Below are 24367 nucleotides of genomic sequence, written 5' to 3'. Positions count from 1 at the left end.
CGGTTCACACTAGCGCGACGCTACTTTCAGGGGCGACCTCCGAGATCGCGGTGCGAGCAGCGCGCCCGCGACCTCGGAGCGGCCGCCACGGACTTCATAACATTGAAGTCTATGGCAGTCGCCTCCTGGTCGCCCCAAAGAAGCTCCGGACCCTTTTTCTAGGTTGAATCGACTTGTGTCGCTCCTATTAGAACGGGTCCGTAGCTTTCCTATGGGAGGCGACCTGTGAGGCGACCAGGTCGCCTCACAGGTCGCCCTAGTGTGAACCGAGGCTAAATTTGCTGTCCCCTCAAAATAACTCAACACACAGCCATTAATGTGTAAACCGCTTGCAACAAAAGTGAAAGTGAAAATGTCCAAATTGGTCCCTGGTGTTATGTGACTCATTAGTGTTACAAGGTCTCAGGTGTGAATGGGGAGCAGGTGTGTTAAATTTGGTGTTATCGCTCTCACTCTCTCATACTGGTCACTGGAAGTTCAACATGGCACCTCATGGCAAAGAACTCTCTTAGGATCTGAAAAAAAGAATTGTTGCTCTACATAAAGATGGCCTAGGCTATAAGAAGATTGCCAAGATCCTGAAACTAAGCTGCAGCACGGTGGTCAAGACCATACAGCAGTTTAACAGGACAGGTTCCAATCAGAACAGGTCTCGCCATGGTCGACCAAAGTAGTTAGGTGCATGTGCTCAGCATCCTATCCAGAGGTTGTCTTTGGGAAATAGACGTATGAGTGCTGCCAGAATTGCTGCAGAGGTTGAAGGGGTGGGGCGTTAGCCTGTCAATGCTCAGACCATACGCCGCACACTGCATCCAATTGGTCTGCATGGCTGTCATCCCAGAAGGAAGCCTCTTCTAAAGATGAAGCACAAGAAAGCCCGCAAACAGTTTGCTGGAGACAAGCAGACTAAGGACATTGATTATTGGAACCATGTCCTGAGGTCTGATGAGACCAAGATAAACTTATTTGGTTCAGATGGTGTCAAGCGTGTGTGGGGGCAACCAGGTGAGGAGTACAAAGACAAGTGTGTCTTGCTTACAGTCAAGCATGGTGGTGGGAGTGTCCTGGTCTGGGGCTGCATGAGTACTGCTGGCACTGGGGAGCTACAGTTCATGGAGGGACCATGAATGCCAACTTGTACTGTGACATACTAGAGCAGAGCATGATCCCCTCCCTTCTGAGACTGGGCTGCAGGGCAGTATTACGACATAACGACCCGAAACATGCCTCCAAGATGGCCACTGCCTTGCTAAAGAAGCTGAGGGTAAAGGTGATGGACTGGCCAAGCATGTCTCCAGACCTAAACCCTATTGAGCATCTGTGGGGCATCCTCAAATGGAAGGTCGAGGAACGCAAGGTCTCTAACAGCCACCAGCTCAGTGATGCCGTCATGGAGGAGTGTCGGAGGATTCCAGTGGCAACCTGTGAAGCTCTGGTGAACTCCATGCCCAAGAGGGTTAAGGCAGTGCTGGAAAATAATGGTGGCCACACAAAATATTGACACTTTGAGCCCAATTTTGACTTTTTCACTTAGGGGTGTACTCATTTTTGTTGCCAGCTGTTTAGACATTAATGGCTGTGTGTTGGGTTATTTTGAGGGGACAGCAAATTTACACTGTTATACAAGCTGTACACCCACTACTTTACATTGTAGCAAAGTGTCATTTCTTCAGTGTTGTCACATGAAAAGATATAATAAAATATTTACAAAAAATATGAGGGGTGTACTCACTTTTGTGAGATACTGTAATTATAGATTGTAACTCTGTGATTGCATGGCTACCTTTTTTTATCTTTACATCATTACTACATGTTTAATAGGTAAACAAACATTAGTATCTTTTGTGAGATACTATATTTCTGATTATATAACTCATTCACTTATGTCACTCATTATTGCTACTTTAGTTTGTAACTCTGATTGCATGGCTACATGCTTGTCTACATATTATTGCTACATCTGTAACAATCACTCTGGCTTTTTGCAACACTTTCCATTGAGATTACCCGTGCATCAGATATCCTAGATTTCAGACTTTTGGATCTTTCCAGGCACATTCTGTGACTCTCAACTAATGGTTGATTTTTATGTTTTATTTTAATTTTATTTCAGTAGATACTATAGTTCTTTTCTGGCATGTATATCACATGTTCTTCGCATGTGGTTCATGTAGGCTGTAAGGCATCATATGCCTCGTTTCCACTGAGCAGTTCGGTTCGGTACAGTTCAGTACGGTTCGGAGTGGTTTGGTTCGGTACAGTTCAGTACGGCTCGGTTCGGAGCGGTTCGGTACAGTTCAGTACAGTCCGGTTAGGTACAGTTCAGTACGGTTCGGAGCGGTTTGGTTCGGTACAGTTCAGTACGGTTCGGAGCGGTTCGGTACAGTTCAGTATGGTTCGGTTTGGAGCGGTTCGGTACAGTTCAGTACGGTTCGGTACAGTTCAGTATGGTTCGGTTAGGTTCGGTTTGGAGCGGTTCGGTACAGTTCAGTACGGTTCAGTTCGGTACAGTTCAGTACGGTTCGGTTAGGTACAGTTCAGTACGGTTCGGAGCTGTTTGGTTCGGTACAGTTCAGTACGGTTCGGTACAGTTCAGTATGGTTCGGTTAGGTTCGGTTTGGAGCGGTTCGGTACAGTTCAGTACAGTCCGGTTAGGTACAGTTCAGTACGGTTCGGAGCGGTTCGGTACAGTTCAGTATGGTTCGGTTTGGAGCGGTTCGGTACAGTTCAGTACGGTTCGGTACAGTTCAGTATGGTTCGGTTAGGTTCGGTTTGGAGCGGTTCGGTACAGTTCAGTACGGTTCAGTTCGGTACCATTCAATACGGTTCGGTTAGGTACAGTTCAGTACGGTTCGGAGCTGTTTGGTTCGGTACAGTTCAGTACGGTTCGGTACAGTTCAGTATGGTTCGGTTAGGTTCGGTTTGGAGCGGTTCGGTACAGTTCAGTTCGGTTCGGATCGGTTCGGTACCATTCAATAAGGTTCGGTTAGGTACAGTTCAGTACGGTTCGGAGCTGTTTGGTTCGGTTCAGTTCGGTTCGGAGCGGTTCGGTACAGTTCAATACGGTTCAGTTAGGTACAGTTCAGTACGGTTCCGAGCTGTTTGGTTCGGTTCAGTTCAGTTCGGTTCGGTACAGTTCAGTACGGTTCGGTTTGGTACAGTTCAGTACGGTTCGGTACGGTACACCTTGATCAGGCTTGCGTTTCCTCTGCCAACAATACCTAAGCTCAACAGTATTGCTCCACCCTGTTGGTACGGTACTAATGTGCTTGGTACCCTAACGAAAGGGTACCAAAAAAGTGGTACGATACGGTTCGGAATTAGGGTACCATATACAACTTTTGACAATGAAACGCCAAAAATTGCGTACCGTACCGAACCATACCAATCAGTGGAAACTAGGCATTACACACAATGCTCCTGTTTGAGCATCTTCTTTTTCAGCCGTAAATTTCAGGCGTATTTGTCTTATTGAAATGCGTGCATTTTCGCGCATATGCGTTCGCGTAAATTTGTGTCTTTTCGCGCAAATGTATTCTCGTGTTTTTGTAAAATATGCAAATTTGCTTTTTTTCAGATCAACAGTATGTTCAGGTGCGTTCATTTGTTCGCAATCGCGCACATTTTGCGTAAATTACTGCTTAAAAATGCAGATTTTTTCTATTTTGTTCTTACTGAAGAATGCTTGGCGCTCATTTACGCTCCTGTGTACATAGGCACATTACAATGAATGGTATGTATTTTAGCTCAGAAAAAAAAAAGCTGTACTGAGCTTTTTTAAGCTGCAGTGTGCAAGAGGCCTATGGGTGTAAAATTTGTAATTTTTTTTTTTTTGTTTTTTTGTTTGCATTTGAAAAAAAAAAAAAAAGGGTAAATGATTTCAGAATAATAAAAACGCCCCCTCAAAGCAAGGTGATTGTTCCTATTTTTATAAAAAAGAAAATAGTATGAAGCTATAAATATAAAAGGGTTGCTTTTCATGCCTCTTATCTCCCACAACAGCAATAGGCTGGACAGTGCTGGACCGTTCTCATAGTAATGGTGCTTTCTGCAAGCTGTCACTTTTACTGAGACGAGCAGGAATCCATTAATGCCCCGGAGTGCTGGGAAAATGAGCTCCAGCCATGGAGAGGGGTTCAGATTACAAGCTATTCTGGTCTCTAGGAATCACACAAAGCGCTTTAAGAGCTGCTGGAGGAAAGGCAATGCACAGTGCAGACTGCCTGCTGCTCAATGCCAAACATATGTTGCACTTTAAGCTGTGTGTGTATATTATATACACTGTACCAGGGTGCATTTGATTTAAATCACTAGTAATTAGGCTTGATTTAAATCGACTCAATTTAAATCATAATTTTTAAAACGCAACTGTCCTTTCTGTCCCACAGCGGCTCCTCCTCTGACCCGACAGTCCCATTCACTTTAAGGCCCCTTTCACACAGGCGGACCGTTCAGATCCGCCTGTCTGTTTTTTTGGCGGATCTGAACGGATGCCTTATGTATCTCTATGGGGCATTCGATGTCAGCGGAGACATGTCCGTCAAATCTGGAAGGATGGAAGCCCTATTTTCCATCCGTCCAGCAGATTGGATGGGATCGGATGAGAACGGATAGACGGTCTGTTCTAGGGCTGAACGATAGTCGATGTGATATCGACTATCGTGCTGCGAGCATGGGCGATAGTCGCATCGCCAGAACATACAATGTAAGGCAGAGAAGTACTGTATATGTACGTTGATGCTGCCACCACCATGTTTGACAGTGGGGATGGTATGTTCAGGGTGATGAGCTGTGTTGCTTTTACGCCAAGCATAACGTTTTGCATTGTTGCCAAAAAGTTCGATTTTGGTTTCATCTGACCAGAGCACCTTCTTCCACATGTTGGGTGTGTCTCCCAGGTGGCTTGTGGCAAACTTTAAACTACACTTTTTATGGATATCTTTTAAGAAATGGCTTTCTTCTTGCCACTCTTCCATAAACGCCAGATTTGTGCAGTATACGACTGATTGTTGTCCTATGGACAGAGTCTCCCACCTCAGCTGTAGATCTCTGCAGTTCATCCAGAGTGATCATGGGCCTCTTGGCTGCATCTCTGATCAGTCTTCTCCTTGTATGAGCTGAAAGTTTAGAGGGACGGCCAGGTCTTCATAGATTTGCAGTGGTCTGATACTCCTTCCATTTCAATATTATTGCTTGCACAGTGCTCCTTGGGATGTTTAAAGCTTGGGAAATCTTTTTGTATCCAAATCCGGCTTTAAACTTCTCCACAACAGTATCTCGGACCTGCCTGGTGTGTTCCTTGTTCTTCATGATGCTCTCTGCCCTTTAAACTGACCTCTGAGACTATCACAGTGCAGGTGCATTTATACGGAGACTTGATTACACTCAGGTGGATTCTATTTATCATCATTAGTCATTTAGGTCAACATTGGATCATTCAGAGATCCTCACTAAACTTCTGGAGAGAGTTTGCTGCACTAAAAGTAAAGGGGCTGAATAATTTTGCACGCCCAATTTTTTAGTTTTTTATTTGTTAACAAAGTTTGAAATATCCAATAAATTTCATTCCACTTCATGATTGTTTCCCACGTGTTGTTGATTCTTCACAAAAAATTACAGTTTTATATCCTTATGTTTGAAGCCTGAAATGTGGCAAAAGGTCGCAAGGCACTTATATATATATATATATATATATATATATTTCCTTTTCGATCTGCAGATGTTGTAATGTTCTGAAAATGCAATATAATTTGGCTGCCTGGAGCTGTTCTGTACACAGAATGTATACTGACCACACCCCCAGAAACATAATTTCCTGCTTGTTTGATTGGCTCACCAATTTTCCCAGAAGTCTGCACTAAGATACAAGTCAGATTTCTGGCATCCCCTGCAACAAAAATGTCATTTTTGGTGAGATACTCCCAATAGGAACACGTCTAAAGGGATGCAGGCCCAGCAGATTTCCTCATTAGAGCCCTGCAGCTGCCACAAATCTGACAAATAATTATGTAGGAATCTGCGACAACGTTTGTTAAAATTTGTGTAATGTATGTAGACCAACCAGAGGGGAATGTTTTTTTTATTTTTTTCTCAACAAAAGTGGAGTTACGCTTTAACCTGTTTTTACTTTAAAATATGGAGCAGGATGTGTGTAAAAATGTGCAAGTCACAAGATGAACGTTTTTCCAGGTAAACGCTAAATTTGCCTTTAAAGAATGTGTCTTGGTTAGAGTTGGTAAGTCTCGACATTCTCACGTACTGGACACACCTTGTTCTGGCGAGCGAGCACCCAGATACTGGTTTGGCTTGTTAATCAAGTCTTCCTCTTCATCGATTTGTCCCTTTTAAAGCATTATTATCAAAGCGTTGAGCGACAAGGCCGGCTGTAATGCAAGGGCTGCACAATTCAGTTTGCTTGGCAACCGCCCATGGCCAGGAAATTCCCCTCCACAAAGTGCTTTTGGCAACCTGGAATTTTTACATTTGCCTTCCTGTAGAATGGGTGGCAGGGCCGCGCAGGTTTGCGTACTACTTAGGCCTCTTGCACACTATACTCTTGAGCATCTACTTTTTTTTATGTTTTTTTTTTTTTTCTTTTGTATGTAGTTGCACGTATTTTCGCGCATATGTGTTTTGTGCATTTGCACGCGCATGTTTGCGCAAATGCGCAGAAACATATTCTCACGCTTTTGTTCTGCACATTTTGTAAATGGCCATTTGCGCACATTTGTGCGCATTTGCGCTCATGAGGTGTAAATTACTGACCAAAAATGCAGATTTTTCTATTTTGTTTTTACTGAAGAATGCACGGCGCTTGTTTACGCACCTGTGTGCATAGGCACATTACAATTAACCGGTTCCCAAACGCCCGCTGCCTATTTACTGCGGCAAGGCGGCCCTCTTGCGCAAACCGACATAGACCCACGTCGGTCGCACGCCTGCAGCTAGGGGGCGAGCGTGCTGCCGGGGGACAGCGAGCTTCCGCCCCCACTTGGCAGCAGGGGCTCTGATGCATGGGGCAGACGGCTCCGATTGCCACCGGCCACCCGCGATCGCTCCCCGCTGAGAGAGAAGAACGGGCAGCTGTTGTAAACACAGCTGACCGTTCTTCTCTCTGGAATGATTAGAGAGCCCCTGTGATCCTTCTATATAGGATCATAAGTCTCTATGATCATTTCACAAGCCACGGCCCCCCCCCCCCACAGTTAGAATCACTCCCCTAGGCTCACATTTAACCCCTTGATCCCCCACTGTGTTAACCCCTTCCCTGACAGTGTCATTATTACAGTGACCGTGCATATTTTTAGCACTGATTACTGTAGTAATATCACTGGTCCCCCCCAAAAGTGTCAAAAATGTCAGTTAGGGGTCCGATCTGTCCGCCGCAATGTCGCAGTCCTGCAAAAAATCACAGATCGCCGCCATTGCTAGTAAAACCAAATAAATAAATAAAAATGACAGAAATCTTTCCCATAGTTTGTAGACGCAATAACTTTTGAGCAAACCAATCAAAATAAGATTTTTGTTTACCAGAAATATGTAGCAGAATACAAATTGTGACAGACAGGGACAGATTACAGGATTCAGCATAGCTGAACCTGCGATCTGTGTCTGTGTCACACAACCCCCTCCCCCCCACACACGTCAGTAAGCATGAGGCATACATTTAACCCCTTGATCACCAATAAAGTTAACCCCTTCCCTGCCAGTGTCATTATTACAGTAACAGTGCATATATATAGCACTGATTACTGTAGTAATGTCACTGGTCCCCCCAAAAGTGTCAAAAATGTCAGTTAGGGGTCCGTTCTGTCCGCCGCAATGTCGCAGTCCCGCTAAAAATCGCAGATCGCTGCCATTACTAATAAAAAAAATGGAAAAAAAAAATGACAAATCTTTCCTGTAGTTAGTAGACGTGATTTTGCGCAAACCAAACAAAATACGCTTCTTGTGATTTTTTTTTTTTTTTATTTTACCAAAAATATGTAGCAGAAAACAAATTGGCTTAAAATGTTAAGTTTAGATTTTTACATTTTTTTTTTTTTGAGAATATTTTATAGCAGAAAGTGAAAATTTTTTTTTTTCTTTTTTTATTTCAGAATTGTCGCTCTTTTTTTGTTTATAGCACAAAAAATAAAAATCGCACAGGTGATCAAATACCACCAAAAGAAAGCTCTATTTGTGCGAAAATAAAAAAAAGGACATCAATTTCATTTAGGTACAGTGTCGCACGACTGCGCAATTGTCCGTTAAAGTAATGCAGTGCCGAATTGCAAAAAATGGCCTGGTCATTAACCACTTTACCACCGGAGGATTTTCCTGCTAAAAGACCAGGGTTTTTTTTGCGATTTTTTTTACTGCGTGACTTTAACGGACAATTGCGCGGTCGTGCGACGCTGTACCTAAACGAATTTCACGTCCTTTTTTTCCCACAAACAGAGCTTTCTTTTGGTGGTATTTGATCACCTGTGCGATTTTTTGATCACGCGCTATAAACAAAAAAAGAGCGTAATTTTTGCAAAAACAACAATATTTTTCACTTTTTTTTATATGAAATTCCGCCCCAAAAAAATGTAAAAATCAAAATTTTTTAACATTTTCGGCCAATTTGTTTTACGCTACCTATGTTTGGTAAAAAAAAATCGCAAAAAGCGTATTTTGATTGGTTTGCGCAAAAGTTATTGCGTTTACTAACAAAGGGAAAGATTTTTGTCATTTTTGGTGTTTTTTTTTTTAACGAGTAATGGTGGCAATCTGCGATTTTTTTTTTTTTTTTTTTTGCGGTACTGGGACATTGCGGCGGACAGATCGGACCCTTGACTGACATTTTTGACACTTTTGGGGGTACCAGTGACATTACTGCAGTAATCAGTGCTATATATATGCACTGTTACTGCAAAAATGACACTGGCAGGGAAGGGGTTAACAGTATTGGACAGGGAGGGGTTAAGTGTGTCCTAGGGGCGTGATTCTAACTGTGCAGGGACAGGTCTACTAGTGTAAAAACAAAGATCAACAGTTCTACATAGTAGAACCGTCTGATCTTCATTTTTACACAGGGAGAACTGACAGGCGGCTTGTTTACATAAGCCGCTCTGTCTTTCTCCCGCTGTACCGGCGATCGTAGTGTGACCGGCGGACATCGGGTCCGCTAGTCACACTCCCGCACTCTTCCGTGAACGAGCCGAGGCGGGCGCGCGCCTCAGCGGGCGCGCGCCCGCCCGCTATTGGCTCTAGAAGGAGTGACAGGCGAGCGACGTAGACCTACGTCACTCTGCCTGGCCGGGGCCGACTGCCGCAGTAAATATACTGTGCGCAGTCGGCAACCGGTTAAGGGGGCAAATCTTTCCTGTCCAGAAGTGGTTAACAGGCTGTAATTTTAGATCAGTAAAAACAAAAATGCTGTACTGAGCTTTTTTAAGCTGCAAATGTGCAAGACGCTTTAATTTGCTGACGGCCCTAATCAAAAATGTGGGGTTTAGATGCGAGCTCTGTGACTTTTTTTTATAAATGTATAAACCAGTGTGCCAGATGTTCCCGGCCTATGAACAATGCAGGAAAACCTGATAAGACGGCCGTACATATTTCCGAAGGACGTTGCCGTTTCAAAGATAAACTGAAATATGTGTTGAATTAGTGCGATGACGAACGATCGACATGAGCACAGCGCATGCAATAGGGAAAAAAAAAAAAATTATTCAAGATGAGCTGACAGCAAGTAGGAGGGTGGAAAATACAAAGGTGACGTGAAGAGGGAATTGTTCTTGTATATTGACATTGTTTTGTCATAATAAACACTTTAAAAGCTGCAGTAATCATGATTGCGTGTTTCACATCTTTAACGCACATGTACGCTTCAGGGAAAGGAAGTCGTTAAAAAAAAAAAAAAATTACAATGTGCCTTTTTTTTATTTTTTTATTTATTCATTTTTTTATTACGGTACTCCTGAGATGAGAGTTTTGTTTTATGATTCAGACCGTATTTAACCACTTGCCGTCTGCTTACGGTATTAGTACTGCGGCAAAGTGACTCGTTATCGTCTGACGACGTAGATCTACGTCATCAGACACTCCCCTTTCTCGGCGGCGCGCTCCCGCTGTATTCAGTCACAGCGGGAGTCGGGCAAGGGGAGGAGCAGCGGCGATCGCCGCTGCTCTTCCCCGATCGTCGGGGATCTAGTGTGGAGATCCGCCTGCTTGTGTAAACAAAGCGGGCAGATCTCCTAAGTGACAGGCAGGGTCAGATTGCAGGGTTCAGCATAGCTGAACCCTGGATCTGTCCCTGTGTCACACAATCCCCCCCCCCCCCCACACACACACGTCAGTAAGCACCAGGCATACATTAACCCCTCCCTCTCCAATAAAATTAACCCCTTCCCTGCCAGTGTCATTCTTACAGTAACAGTGCATATGTATAGCACTGATTACTGCAGTAATGTCACTGGTACCCCCAAAAGTGTCAAAAATGTCAGTCAAGGGTCTGATCTGTCCACCGCAATGTCGCAGTCCCGCAAAAAAAATCGCAGATCGCCGCCATTACTCATTAAAAAAAAAAAAAAAAACACCAAAAATGACATAAATCTTTCCCTTAGTTAGTAAACGCGATAACTTTTGCGCAAACCAAGCAAAATACGCTTATTGTGATTTTTTTTTTTACCAAACATAGGTAGCAAAAAACAAATTGGCCAAAAATTTAAAAAAATTTAGATTTTTACATTTCATTTTTTTGTTTATAGCGCAAAAAGTAAAAATCGCAGAGGTGATCAAATACCACTAAAAGAAAGCTCTGTTTGTGGGGAAAAAAGGATGTAAATTTCGTTTGGGTATGGCGTCGCATGACCGCGCAATTGTCAGTTAAAGTCGCACAGCGCCGAATCGCCCAGACGTAAGACAGCAAAATCCTCTAGTGGTAAAGTGGTTAATACAGATGTAAGTAGACATCTTTGTTTAAAGTGGATCGCTAGCCAAAACATTTTTTTTTTTTTTTTTTTGATAGGATAGAGCTTTCTAAATCAGAACATCACTACTTCTACTTACTCTGATTTCACTGCATACTGTGAGCTTCTCACAGTGTGCATTAGAATCTGCAGCAAGTTAATATGCCTTGTTTTCTGGCTGGTGGACACCCAGCATCTTTTAGCACTTTCCTCCTTAAAGTGCGATTAACCAGTTCTGGACCGGAAGGGTTTGCCCCCTTAATGACCAGGCCATTTTTTGCAATTCGGCGCTGCGTTTAATTGACAGTTGCGCGGTCGCGCGACGCTGTACCCTAATAAAATTGAGGTTCTTTTTTTTTCCCCACAAATAGAGCTTTCTTTTGGTGGTATTTGATCACCTCTGCGTTTTTTTTTCTTTTTTTTTCTTTTGCGCTATAAACAAGAAAAGAAAACACGTTTGGAAAGAGAAAAAAAAAAAAAGAATAAATAAACAAGAAAAGAGTAACAATTCTGAAAAAAAACAATATTTTTCACATTCTACTATATAACATTTCCAATAAAAAAAAAAATAAAAATCAAATGTTTTCATCCTTTTAGGCCAATTTGTATTCTGCTACATATTTCTGGTAAACAAAAATCTTATTTTGATTGGTTTGCTCAAAAGTTATTGCGTCTACAAACTATGGGAAAGATTTAGTGCCGGTTCACCCTGGGGCGACCTGTGAGGCGACCTGGTCGCCTCACAGGTCGCCGTAGGTCGCCTCCCATAGGGAAGCTGCGGACCCGTTCTAATAGGAGCGACATAAGTCGCTCCGACCTAGAAAAAGGGTCCGGAGCTTCTTAGGGGCGACCAGGAGGCGACCGCCATAGACTTCAATGTTATGAAGTCCGTGGCGGCCGCTCCGAGGTCGCGGCGCGCTGCTCGCACCGCGATCTCGGAGGTCGCCCCTGCAAGTAGCGTCGCGGTAATGTGAACCGGCGCTTATGTCATTTTTATTTATTTGGTTTTACTAGCAATGGCGGCGATCTGTGATTTTTTGCAGGACTGCGACATTGCGGCGGACAGATCAGACCCCTAACTGACATTTTTGACACTTTTGGGGGGACCAATAATATTACTACAGTAATCAGTGCTAAAAATATGCACTGTTACTGTAATAATGACACTGGCAGGAAAGGGGTTAACCTAGGGGTGATCAAAGGGTTAAGTGTGAGCCTAAGGGGTGATTCTAACTGTGTGGGGGAGGGACTTGTGGAATCAACACAGAGACCTGTGATCCTAAATAGGAGGATCACAGGCATTCTGAGATCATTTCAGAGAGAACAACGGTCTGCTGTGTTTACAACAGCAGACCGTCGTCCTCTCTGTGGGGAGCGATCGCGGGTGCCCAGTGGCAATCGCGGCCGCCGGCCCCGTGGATCAGATTCCCTGCTTATGGGGGCGGGCACGTGCGCCTCCAGGAGCGCTACCGCGAACCGCCATACCTGTACCAGCCGAGCAAACCTGCCGCAGTATATATTCGGCGGGCGGTCGGCAAGTGTGGTTAAAGTGGGATTAAACTCCCAATGCATGACTTTTACCTATAGGTAGGCCTATAGTAAGGCTCACCTATATGTACCGTAAATACCTCCTAAACGTGCACCATTTAGAAGATCTTTACTTTTGATGCAGTGAGGTGCAGCCGGTGAGGTGCATGCACTTTGAATGAACGGCCTACTGTGCTTTTTAGAGTCCTACGCCATGAATGGCAGCTCCAGCCAATCATACAGCAGCCGGCTTCAGCGAACCCGGAAAGAAGACCAGGTCAAGATGGAAGCGCCCTTCAGCAGTGACAATGCATAGCTGGAGGGCTTCCTTCTAAGGTAAGTTTCACATAATATGCTAGTATGCACTGGTTAAAGCTTGTAGGAGGAGTTTTCATTCTCCTCTGACTGTCCTATGGAGCTGCAGGACACCTGACCCTCTGTGCTGATCATGTGCACCCTCCCAAAAAAAAAGAAAAGAAAAACCTCTCTAGCAATACACACCAAATTGAAGTGACCTCAATAACTCTGTTCTATCAGGAGGTTGATTGGAGACAGGGGAAGAAGGGGAGGATCAGAGAAGACAGGATCAAACAGCCTTTTTTACACAATGTGGAGGATATTGTTCCACAGTGATTATAAAATTCATGCTTTACTGCATATACAGACTGATTTTACTGTTGTGGGTTTAGGAACACTTATAGTGATTTTGGTTTGTGGTGCTCAGATGTGGTGAAGATCCGCTTTAAAGCAGAGTTCCAACCTCACACACTCACCTGTCCAACGGTCCAGCGATGCGGCCACCCGAAGCCTCGCTCTTCTCCCTCTCTGCTCTGCGGCGCCGGCATCACTGGTGTGGGCACCCGGCTGTGACAGTTTGCGGATTCACAGCCTGGTACGCACTGCGCATGCGCGAGTTGCGCTACGCGTCCTGATTGGCTGGCAATCTTCTGGGACCTCTGACATGTCCCAGAAGATTGCAGGGAGGGAGGGGGAGAGGAGAACTTCCACTCAGGGCGCCGCGGCGCTCCGTGCGGAAGTGGGAGCGGGTACATGTCAAAACTACCCGCTCCCCCCCCCCCCAAAAGAATGACATGCCAAACGTGGCATGTCAGGGGGTTAGAACTACCTAATGCGGAAGTTCCACTTTTGGGTGGAACTCCGCTTTAAAGAGGAAGTAAACCCTAAAAAAAACCTGTAAAGACAAAAGCATAATGAGCTAGTATGTATCGCATACTAGCTCATTATGAAATACTTACCTTAAAACGAAGCCCTCGCATTGTCGCCCGCTCAGCGACAGGGCGGCCGACATGTCCAGCCGCCCTGCTTCCTTGTTCGCGTCTTCCAGCCATCTGATTGGCCGGAGACGCGATTAAAACGGGAGCCGCCAGTCACGGCACTGGGCTCTGAAGGAACGGCACGGGTGGCCATTCCTTCAGAGCGCATGCGCCGATGACGTCATCGGCTGCATGCACTGTAAATATCTTCTAAACGGTGCAAGTTTAGGAGATATTTATAGCGCCTATAGGTAAGCCTTAATATAAGCTTATCTACAGTGGGTACGGAAAGTATTCAGACCCCCTTAAATTTCTCACTCTTTGTTATATTGCAGCCATTTGCTAAAATCATTTAGGTTCATTCTTCTTCCTCATGAATGTACACATAGCACCCCATACTGACAGAAAAACACAGAATTGTTGACATTGTTGCAGATTTATTAAAAAAGAAAAACTGAAATATCACATGGTCCTAAGTATTCAGACCCTTTGCTGTGACACTCATATATTTAACTCAGGTGCTTTCCATTTCTTCTGATCATCCTTGAGATGGTTCTACACCTTCATTTGAGTCCAGCTGTGTTTGATTATACTGATTGGACTTGATTAGGAAAGCCACACACCTGTCTATATAAGACCTTCCAGATCACAATGCATGTCAGAGCAAATGAGAATCATGAGGTCAAAGGAACTGCCTGAAGAGCTCAGAGACAGAATTGTGGCAAGGCACAGATCTGGCCAAGGTTACAAAAAGATTTCTGCTGCACTTAAGGTTCCTAAGAGCACAGTGGCCTCCATAATCCTAAAATGGAAGACGTTTGGGACGACCAGAACCCTTCCTAGGGCTGGCCGTCCGGCTAAACTGAGCTATCGGGGGAGAAGAGCCTTGGTGAGAGAGGTAAAGAAGAACCCAAAGATCACTGTGGCTGAGCTCCAGAGATGCAGTCAGGAGATGGGAGAAAATTGTAGAAAGTCAACCATCACTGCAGCCCTCCACCAGTCGGGGCTTTATGGCAGAGTGGCCCGACGGAAGCCTCTCCTCAGTGTAAGACACATGAAAGCCTGCATGGAGTTTGCTAAAAAACACCTGAAGGACTCCAAGATGGTGAGAAATAAGATTCTCTGGTCTGATGAGACCAAAATAGAACTTTTTGGCCTTAATTCTAAGCGGTATGTGTGGAGAAAACCAGGCACTGCTCATCACCTGTCCAATACAGTCCCAACAGTGAAGCATGGTGGTGGCAGCATCATGCTGTGGGGGTGTTTTTCAGCTGCAGGGACAGGACGACTGGTTGCAATCGAGGGAAAGATGAATGCGGCCAAGTACAGGGATATCCTGGACAAAAACCTTCTCCAGAGTGCTCTGGACCTCAGACTGGGCCGAAGGTTTACCTTCCAACAAGACAATGACCCTAAGCACACAGCTAAAATAACGAAGGAGTGGCTTCACAACAACTCCGTGACTGTTCTTGAATGGCCCAGCCAGAGCCCTGACTTAAACCCAATTGAGCATCTCTGGAGAGACCTAAAAATGGCTGTCCACCAACGTTTACCGTCCAACCTGACAGAACTGGAGAGGATCTGCAAGGAGGAATGGCAGAGGATCCCCAAATCCAGGTGTGAAAGAGTTGTTGCATCTTTCCCAAAAAGACTCCTGGCTGTATTAGATCAAAAGGGGGCTTCTACTAAATACTGAGCAAAGGGTCTGAATACTTAGGACCATGTGATATTTCAGTTTTTCTTTTTTAATAAATCTGCAACAATGTCAACAATTCTGTGTTTTTCTGTCAGTATGGGGTGCTATGTGTACATTCATGAGGAAGAAGAATGAACCTAAATGATTTTAGCAAATGGCTGCAATATAACAAAGAGTGAAAAATTTAAGGGGGTCTGAATACTTTCCGTACCCACTGTATAGGTAAATGTCAACAAAGTGGGTTAACAACCACTTTAAGTTGTCCAGAAATATTTTGAGTGACAGCACAAGTCCGGTACCAGCTGCAATATTTGTCGGTAATTTTCTCTGGCTGCATTCCTTCTATGCAATAATTCAAAAGTATCAGAATGAATCGCTCTGAAATAAGAAATGATTGCCGGCCCCAGTTTGGCCATAACAATATATTTAATCGAGTTTCATTTCTATTTCAGGTCCTGCAACAAGTCCACCCCACGCTGTCCGCTAAAGAGGACTCCTTGTACTACATAGAAGAACTCATCCTACAGCTCCTCAATAAGCTCTGCATTGCCCAGCCAAGGACAGTTCAGGATGTGGAGGTAAGATGCCGGGGTATGGAGCTCTTCTCATCAGCAACGGACGCTCTGTGTATAATAACAAGCAATATTCTATTATAGGGTGAATGAATCTGTTATTGTAGATGTGCAGACAATCTGTCCATCTTGTCCATAGTCCCCATATGTCCATAGTGGGGGAGAGTGAGATGAGTTTTTATCCCAGCAATTATCTTACCCCACAGTCATCATCCCAATTGCTGTTGCAAAAGGCTAAAATTAGCCTGCAGGACTGCTAGATGATAAAATCGGATGCAAAGTACGGCTTTCAGAGAGATCATTGGATAATCTGATCATTGGTACACAGCTTTCAAGAGCCAACCACGACAGTTGATTCAAAATTATCTGAAGGGACAAGCACAAAAAGTGTTTAACGATACCAGAACGAACAAATTTTGTTTAACCACTTCAGCTCCGGAAGGTTCACCCCCCCCCCCCCTTCCTGACCAGGCCATTTTTTGCGAATACGGCACTGCGTTGCTTTAACTAACAATTGCGCGGTCCTGTGACACTGTACCCTGAAAAAAATTTATGTAATTTTTCCCACAAATTGAGCTTTCTTTTGGTAGTTTTTGATCACCCCTGCGGTTTTTATTTTTTGCGCTATAAACAATTAAAAACCAAAAGTTTTGGGAAAAAAAAAAACAATAATTTTTTACCTACTGCTATAAAATATATAAAAACAAAACAGGAGCACCGCTCTAAAGGCTCGTACACACTATAAGAAAACCGGGTGAACATATTTGTCCAAAGAATTTTCGTACGATTTGTACAGAACTTTCTGCAGACGATTCAGAATTTTCTTCCGAAAATTCTGAAAGGGACAAACTCCAAATTTTTTCTCGTATGGGAAAAAACGAACGATTTTCGTTTAATTAATGTGTACTGTTTTTTGTACGAACGATTTTCTTATAGTGTGTACCCCACTTAAGTGTAGTATAAAAACAGGTCAACCTTTATTAAAAGCAAGAGCCAATCACATCACAGGATAGGAGATGGATAACAGCATGTCTGGTCCTTCAGGGATCGCAAAGGCTGCAGACACAGGGGCTCCTTTTCGAGTTGGGTAGATCGGTGCAGATGTTCATTCCCAGCAGTTTTGGGGGAGCGGAATTCTGGAGGCTTGTTGCTCCCTCCGCTCCCCCTCACACTCAAGACTGCTGGGAACGAACATCTGCACTGATCTGCCTAACTCCAAGAGGAGCCCCTGTGTCTGCAGCCTTTGTGATCCCTGAAGGACCAGACATGCTGTTATCCATCTCTTATCCTGTGATGTGATTGGCTCTTGTTTTTAAGAAAGTTTAAGCTTTTTTTATACTACACTTAGAGCGGCGCTCCTGTTTTGTTTTTATGTTATACAGAGAAACCTTCATCTCCTGTGAAACTGCCCTGTTGTTGTGCCTGCCATGCTGCTATTGTCACCTACCTGCTCTTCCTGCTAAGATTCCTTATACTAAGTCTGTCGCTTTGGAGAGACTGTCTCTTCCACCCATGCGCCATCTATGCTGCATTAACTCTTTGATTCCTGCTATAAAATATATCCACCAAAAAAAAAACAATTCTTCATCAATTTAGGCAAATATGAATTCTGCTGCATGCTTTTGGTAAAAAAAAAATCCCAATAAGCGTATATTGATTGGTTTGCGCAAAGTTATAGTGTCTACAAACTATGGGATAGATTTATGGACTTTTTTTTTTATTTTTATTTTTATTTTTTTTTACTACTAGTAATAGTGGTAATCATCGATTTTTTTTTTTTTTGGTGACTGTGACATTGCAGCAGACAAATTGGACACCTGACACACTTTAGACACTTTTTAGGGACCAGTAACACCAATACAGTGATCGTTGCTAAAAAATAAAAAATGCACTGTCACTGTACTAATGACACATGCAGGGAAAGGCCTCTTTCACACGGGCGCTCCGTTTTTGTCGTCCGTTCAGTCTTTTTTTTTTTTTTTTTTTACGGACACCATTGACACTTGTGTCATCCGGTCCGTATGTCCGTAGTCATCCCATCTGTTTGCGGATGATACACTGACATAATGTAAGTCTATGGGATTGCGGATGTCAGTGGATGACACAGCTGACATCCGATTTTGCGTCCTTTCCGTTTTTTAAACGGAAGAAAAATAGGGTTCTGTTCCGTTCCAAAAAATGGAACAGAACTGAAAGGACGCAAATCGGATGTCAGCGGATGGTTATCCGCTGACATCCGCAATCGCATTGACATGCATTATGTCCGTATATCACCCGCAAACAGATGGGGTGATATACGGACATACGGAACGCCCGTGTGAAAGAGGCCAAAGGGTTAACAGGGGCGATCAAAAGGTTAAATGTGTTCCCTGGGAGTGCTTTCTTACACTGTGGGGGATGGTTTAACTGAAGGAAGACCGAGATCTGTGTTCCTGCTTAGCAGAAACACAAGATCTCTGTCTTCCTTACTAGCAGAACAGCGATTATCCTTGTTTACATAGGCAGACTGCCGTTCTGCCTCTCTCTGAACGATCACCGGGTTTGGCTACCACTGTGTCCAATTACATCGGGAGTGGAGCTCCGGCGGCACACGCGTGCCCCAGAGCCGAAGAGAAAAATCACATACAGATACGTGATTTTGCTGTTAAGGGCGCTTAGGGGCTCTGAGGAAGGGAGTGTGTCTCCCGAAACACGTCAGAGATCCTAGCACAGGGACATGTCCTTTTCCTCATTGAGGTGGACTGGTTTTATGCGATTTTTACTCTTCATGTTTGTGAGTGTTTTTGGCATTCTAACAAATTTTCCAAAGGTGTGAAAGGGTAATGCAATAGGTGTTCGCGTCTCTTTTCTTTTTTGCTTTTAGTACTTTGAGTTTCTCTATCTGAGGAGAGCAGCACGCCTACAATTCCTGATGGTGAGCGCTTGGGTTATATAGCTGTTTAGAGTCACTAACTGGAACTCAAGGACTGCTTTTTAATATTAAATGGTCGATTTTTTTTTTTTTTTTTGGACGCAAAAATGTTTTATTTTAAATGGCTGCTGTTCAGCCATATCACATATTGTTTTCTCCAAGACTAAAGTTCAGCTTTCAAGTCTTCGACCTTCGTTATGCCTGTGGGTAGCCTTTGTGCACAAGGGAAGCATTTATGACTTTTCTTTTTTTTTTTCCGGGGTGTGTGGAGTGTGGCGTAAGGCAATTATTCTCCATCTCTCTGTAATGAAGATGTAGTGCGGTCCTGGCCTTACTATAGTTGTGGGTAGAGTTGGCACGACTTTGCAGTTTTGTAGCCAAGAACTGCATTTGAGTTTTGGAAGACATTTTGTCTTACTGTTGTCAATCTTGTCTATAGATGGATTATAAATGAATCTTATCTCAGTGAGTAATTTCTAGGAATAGATTGCGGTCTATGCCTCAGTCCCTTAGAGCCCTTCTCCACAGACGGGGAGAGAGAGATAAAAAAAAAACATAGAAGGGTTCATGGCAGCCTAGAAGATGAAAAGTTCCAGCAAACTGCGGTCAGCGAAAGGCCTCTGACCCTTCTGAACTGGTCATCCTGAAATCATGAAATTGGTAATGAGAGTTCAGATCTTATCCTAAAATAACCTGTGACCAGAATATGGACATTGAAGTATTTACATAGCCTTGAGAATGAGAAGTAAGCTAGTTAGAAAATCCCCACTGACCTCTGTAGCTGCTGGCACTGTGGAGGAACTTATCCTCAAGTTCAAAGAAAAGGCATTGAAGTAACTCAGGTTGTTTCTTTAGCAGCTCAGCTCACCCTGCTCCTCACTTCCAACAGCGATTCAGCTCCTTATCTGTGTTTACAGTAGAAATTAGAAGTCTGGAATGCTGTAGAGTCAAATGTGTAATTCTGTTCTGCGTGTCTTGAGATTCTTGCACTCCTGCCAGAAAGCATAGCCTGGTCCCTGAACTCTCTATGTTTTACCCGTCAAAGGATTTGTATTTCTCTCCATCTAGTCCTAAGATTTACACAGTTCTGCCAGACAGCACAGAGAGGTTGGAGACCTGACATTTTTTTTACTGCAGGTAAGCAAAACAGCCTGGTCACCTCCCTGCCCCCAGCCTGTGATTGGAGAGTGAAGGAGCAGCAACACACTGATGAGGTCCTGTCTGTGCTCTCTGCTCAAATTGGCAAGTTCCCTGTTAGACTAAGAGCACTGCTCAATTCAATAGGGTCTGATTGGGATACAGTGCTGTCATTTCCTCTGTTTGAATTCTGCAGGAAGGGGGGGGGGGGGTTACATGAGGATAATATAAAGACAGACTGAGCACTGTTCAACCAGATGCCAACCACCCCACCTACATTTACTGCCGCACTGGGCAGAATCTCGTACCTGTACCTCATTCTGCACGCGTCTGGGACAAGCACGTGCACTGCCGGCGACCCGATCCTGCTGTGATTGGACACAGCAGGAGCCAATCAGCGGGTCCAACGGATGCGATGTCTGCCAGGATCTGACAGTTATTCGGGAGACAGGCAGAACAGCGATCTATCTGTGTAAACAAGGCAGATCCCCATTCTGTGACAAGGGAAGGCTGTGATCCTGTGTTTCTGCTAAGCAGGAACACGGATCTCTGCCTTCCCACAGTACAAGCACCTCCCCCACACAGTTTGCAAGCACTCCCTAGTAACACATTTAACCCTTTAATCCCGCTGATCTTAACCCCTTCCCTGCCAGTGTCATTAGTACAGTGACAGTGCAGATTTTTTAGCACTGATTAGTGTCACTGGTCCCAAAAATGTGTCAGGTGTCGGATTTGCTCGCTGCAATGTTGGAGTCCCGCTAGAAGTCACTGATTGCCACCATTACGAGTAAAAAAAATAAATACAAATTCCAAAATATATCTCAGTTTGTAGACGCTATAACTTTTGCAGAAACCAATCAATCTACACTAATTGGGATTTTATTTACCAAAACTATGTAGCAGAATATATATTGGCCTAAATTGATGAATACATTTGATTTTTTTAATTGGATATGTTTTATAGCAGAAAGTAAATAGTTATTTATTTATTTATTTTTTTTATAGCCCAAAAAATTAAAAACCGCAGAGGTGATCAAATAACACTAAAAGGACATACATTTTTTTGGGTACAGCGTTGCACGACCGCGCAATTTTCAGTTAAAGTAATAGAGTGCCGTATCGCAAAAAATGGCCTGGTCATAAAGGGGGGGGGGGGGAGCTGAAGTGGTTAAAATAGAATTGAAGAGGACCCAAACTGTGGTGAGCTCTTGGTAGAGGCAGGGTTTTGTTTCCTCATGTCAGAGTTGTTCCCTTTGATGACTGGTGAGAGAATGTTCCAGAAGCAGCAGAAGAGTTGGAGAAGCAAAGAATGAATAAAGCAGAAGCAAGGAGATCTTGCACTGCAGGTCCTCAGGTACAACTTCCTCTCCAGCAACAACACAGTAGTGACATCACCAAATCTCACTGCAGATCAGCTGAGACTGGAATTCAGAGACAGCAGTACCTTAGATCAGTGGCGGCCCATCCATTGGGGACCCAGGGGCGCCGCCCCCCATCCATGCGTCCAGCCCCCTAATCTACATGCAGGGCACCAGACGCATGGATTCCAATGGGAGTTTTTTTTTTTAAGCACGTGATTAGAGCCAGTGGCTCTAATAGGCTTCAAAAAAGGGTGGGCTCGGGGCGCAGAGCACTGCGCCCCAAGCCCACCCAGTTGTGTGACAATAGTGAATGAATATTCGCTATTGTCACACGGATCCTCCTCCTATGCAAATCAAGGCTGAAAGATCCCCCCCCTTCCCCTCTCCCGCTGCTTCCCGGTCGTTTTCCTCATTTAACGGACCGGTCGGTAGCAGGGAAAATGATCTGGTTCCTGTTAGGCAGGAAGCCGAGTGAGGACAAGATGGCCCTCACTCTATTCCATGGCCTCGGAGGACCAGAGCGACGTGATACGACGCTTTCTAGCAACGGATTTAAAGAGCCCATTTTTTTTTATCATGAAAAGAAAAAATTACTTTTTTTTTTTTTTTTCCCTTTCTTAGTGTAGATGTGAGATCTGAAGTCTTTTTGGCCCCAGATCTCACATTAAAGAGGGACCTGTCCTACTTATTTCTATTACAAGGGATGTTTACATTCCTTGTAATAGGAATTAAAGTGATTAAAACATTTTTTTTTCAAACTGTTTTAAAAAAAAAAACGAGATAAAATAAATGGGAAAAAATAAAAAATAAAGCGCCCCCATCCCCGTTAGCTTGCACGCAGAAGCAAGTCGCGCCTACATATGTAAACTATGCTCAAACCACACACGTGAGGTATCCCCGCGATCGTTATAGAGCAATCATTTGAGCCCTAGACCTCCTCTGTCACTCTAAACTGGTAACCTGTAGAAATTTTTAAAATGTCGCCTATGAGATTTTTAAGTACCAATGTTTGTCACCATTCCACAAGCGTGCAAAATTTTGAAGCATGACATGTTTGGTATCTATTTACTCGGCGTAACATCATCTTTTACAATATAGAAAAAAGTTGGGCTAACTTTACTGTTTTTTATTTTAAAAAAGTGATTTTTTTCCCGCTGCGCAAATACGCATTTATATGTGATAAAAAATTATTGCTACGTAGTAGGTGAGGTTGAATAAAGACAATAGTCCATCCAGTTCAACCTGTGTAGGTGTGTGTGGCTGTAATCATCTCTCATACCCCTGAATGTTCTGATCCTTGAGATGTAAGTCTAAGAGTCTTTTGAAAGCCACCATACTACCCGCAGAAACCACCTCTTGTGGTAGACAATTCCACAATCTTGTAGCCCTAACAGTAAAGAACCCCCCACGTTGCCTGAAGTTAAAACGCTTCTCCTCTAATCGCATTGTATGTCCTCGAGTCCTCATGCAATTCCTTCGAATGAACAGTTTTTTTTCTAAGCTGAGATCACCATTGAGATATTTATAAATTGCTATCATGTCCCCCCTCAGACGTCTCTTCTCCAGGGAGAATAAATCGAGCGATTGCAGACGCTCTTCATAATTAAGGTCCTCCAATCCCCTAATCAGTTTAGTTGCCCTTCTCTGGACTCTCTCCAGCTCCAACACATCCCTTCTGAGGACTGGCGACCAGAACTGTACAGAATACTCCAGATGCGGTTGGACCAGAGTTTTATAAAGTGGAAGGATTATAGTTTTATCTCTGGAATACATCCCTTTCTTTATGCATGCTAATAATCTGCTGGCTTTGGCAGCTGCCGCTTGACATTGCATGCTGTTGCCTAGTCTATCATCAACCAAGACTCCCAGATCCTTCTCCATTTTTGATTCCCCTCCTAAAGTGTATTGTGCTTTTATGTTTTTAGTCCCCAAGTGCAAAACCTTACACTTCTCCACATTAAACCTCATTTGCCATGTCGTTGCCCACTCCGTTATTTTGTCCAGGTCATTCTGTAGGATATCTGCTGTGATAAAAAAATATTGCAAAGATCTGCATTTTATTCTCTTTTATCTCTGCAAAAAAAAAAAATATAATGTTTGAGGGTTCTAAAGTAATTTTCTAGCAAAAAAAAAAAAAATTATTTCTCTAGCGCTCATTGACAGACGTAGTCCTCGGTGATACACCACCTTCGGTTATGTTGCCTCCACAGGAGCAGGACTAGACAGGAAATTAAAAAGCTCTGGCCACACCCTAGGGGCAGTCCCAGAGGGTATATCCTCTCTCTCTCTGCCTCAGCAAATCAGTTATTTTCTGTCTAGTTAGGAGTAAGGACCTAGATACCTTGCTGGGATCTTAGGTCCTGGCAAGATTTTTTTCTTAAAGGATTTTTTAGACAGCTTTTTTTCTCCAGTGTTCCTGTGAGATCTTCAAGCAAGAAAGCTGAACTGGGCGACGGGCTGGAGGTTGAGATCCGGTGGTCACCCCAGTTCAGCCTACGAGCGCGTGCAGGCCATAGCTCCGCGCTGGGTCGGCCGCGACAAAGTCCCATTAAAGGACTGACCCCGCGAGTTAAACGTCTCGCTGAAACGCCAAAGACCATTAGTCACGGCGTCCGTATCGGTCGACAGCCCTCCCGCCCCGGTGGAGAGGGGTACTGTCAGGAGTTGGTGCCCGCCTGGTTCCGGTATGGTGAGTAGTATGTTCCCCCTTTTCCCCTGACGGGTCTTGTGGTGAACGCGGGCCCCTCTCTGTATGGTAAGATAGAGTCCCTCTCTATCCTATAAATGACACAGATCCTCCTACTTTGAGTGTGATTTTATGTGCAAAAAGCCAGGAGGCTTGGTTTGGGAGCTAACAATCTAATTGTATACATGTTAAAAAGATTATAATCTGTGGCATTCTGGGAATCTTACGGTGATAAGAATAAGCTACCTACCAGTCAGAAGCCACGG

At 44.0% G+C, this 24367-nt stretch overlaps 1 protein-coding gene across 1 annotated transcript in view; it reads left to right on the top strand.

The window, feature by feature from the left end:
- SOS2 (SOS Ras/Rho guanine nucleotide exchange factor 2) overlaps positions 1–24367 on the top strand; it is a 178762-nt gene that overhangs the window by 69337 nt on the left and 85058 nt on the right. Inside the window, exon 2 of the mRNA XM_082242700.1 lies at positions 15887–16012. Within this exon, the coding sequence (XP_082098826.1) occupies positions 15887–16012 (126 nt within the window). The remainder of the gene's footprint in view (positions 1–15886; positions 16013–24367) is intronic.

This window comes from Pelophylax lessonae, assembly GCF_965119305.1.
Source record: "Pelophylax lessonae genome assembly, chromosome: 13".
NCBI classification, from domain to species: Eukaryota; Metazoa; Chordata; class Amphibia; order Anura; family Ranidae; genus Pelophylax; species Pelophylax lessonae.
This window is presented reverse-complemented; position numbering and strand designations above follow the sequence as displayed.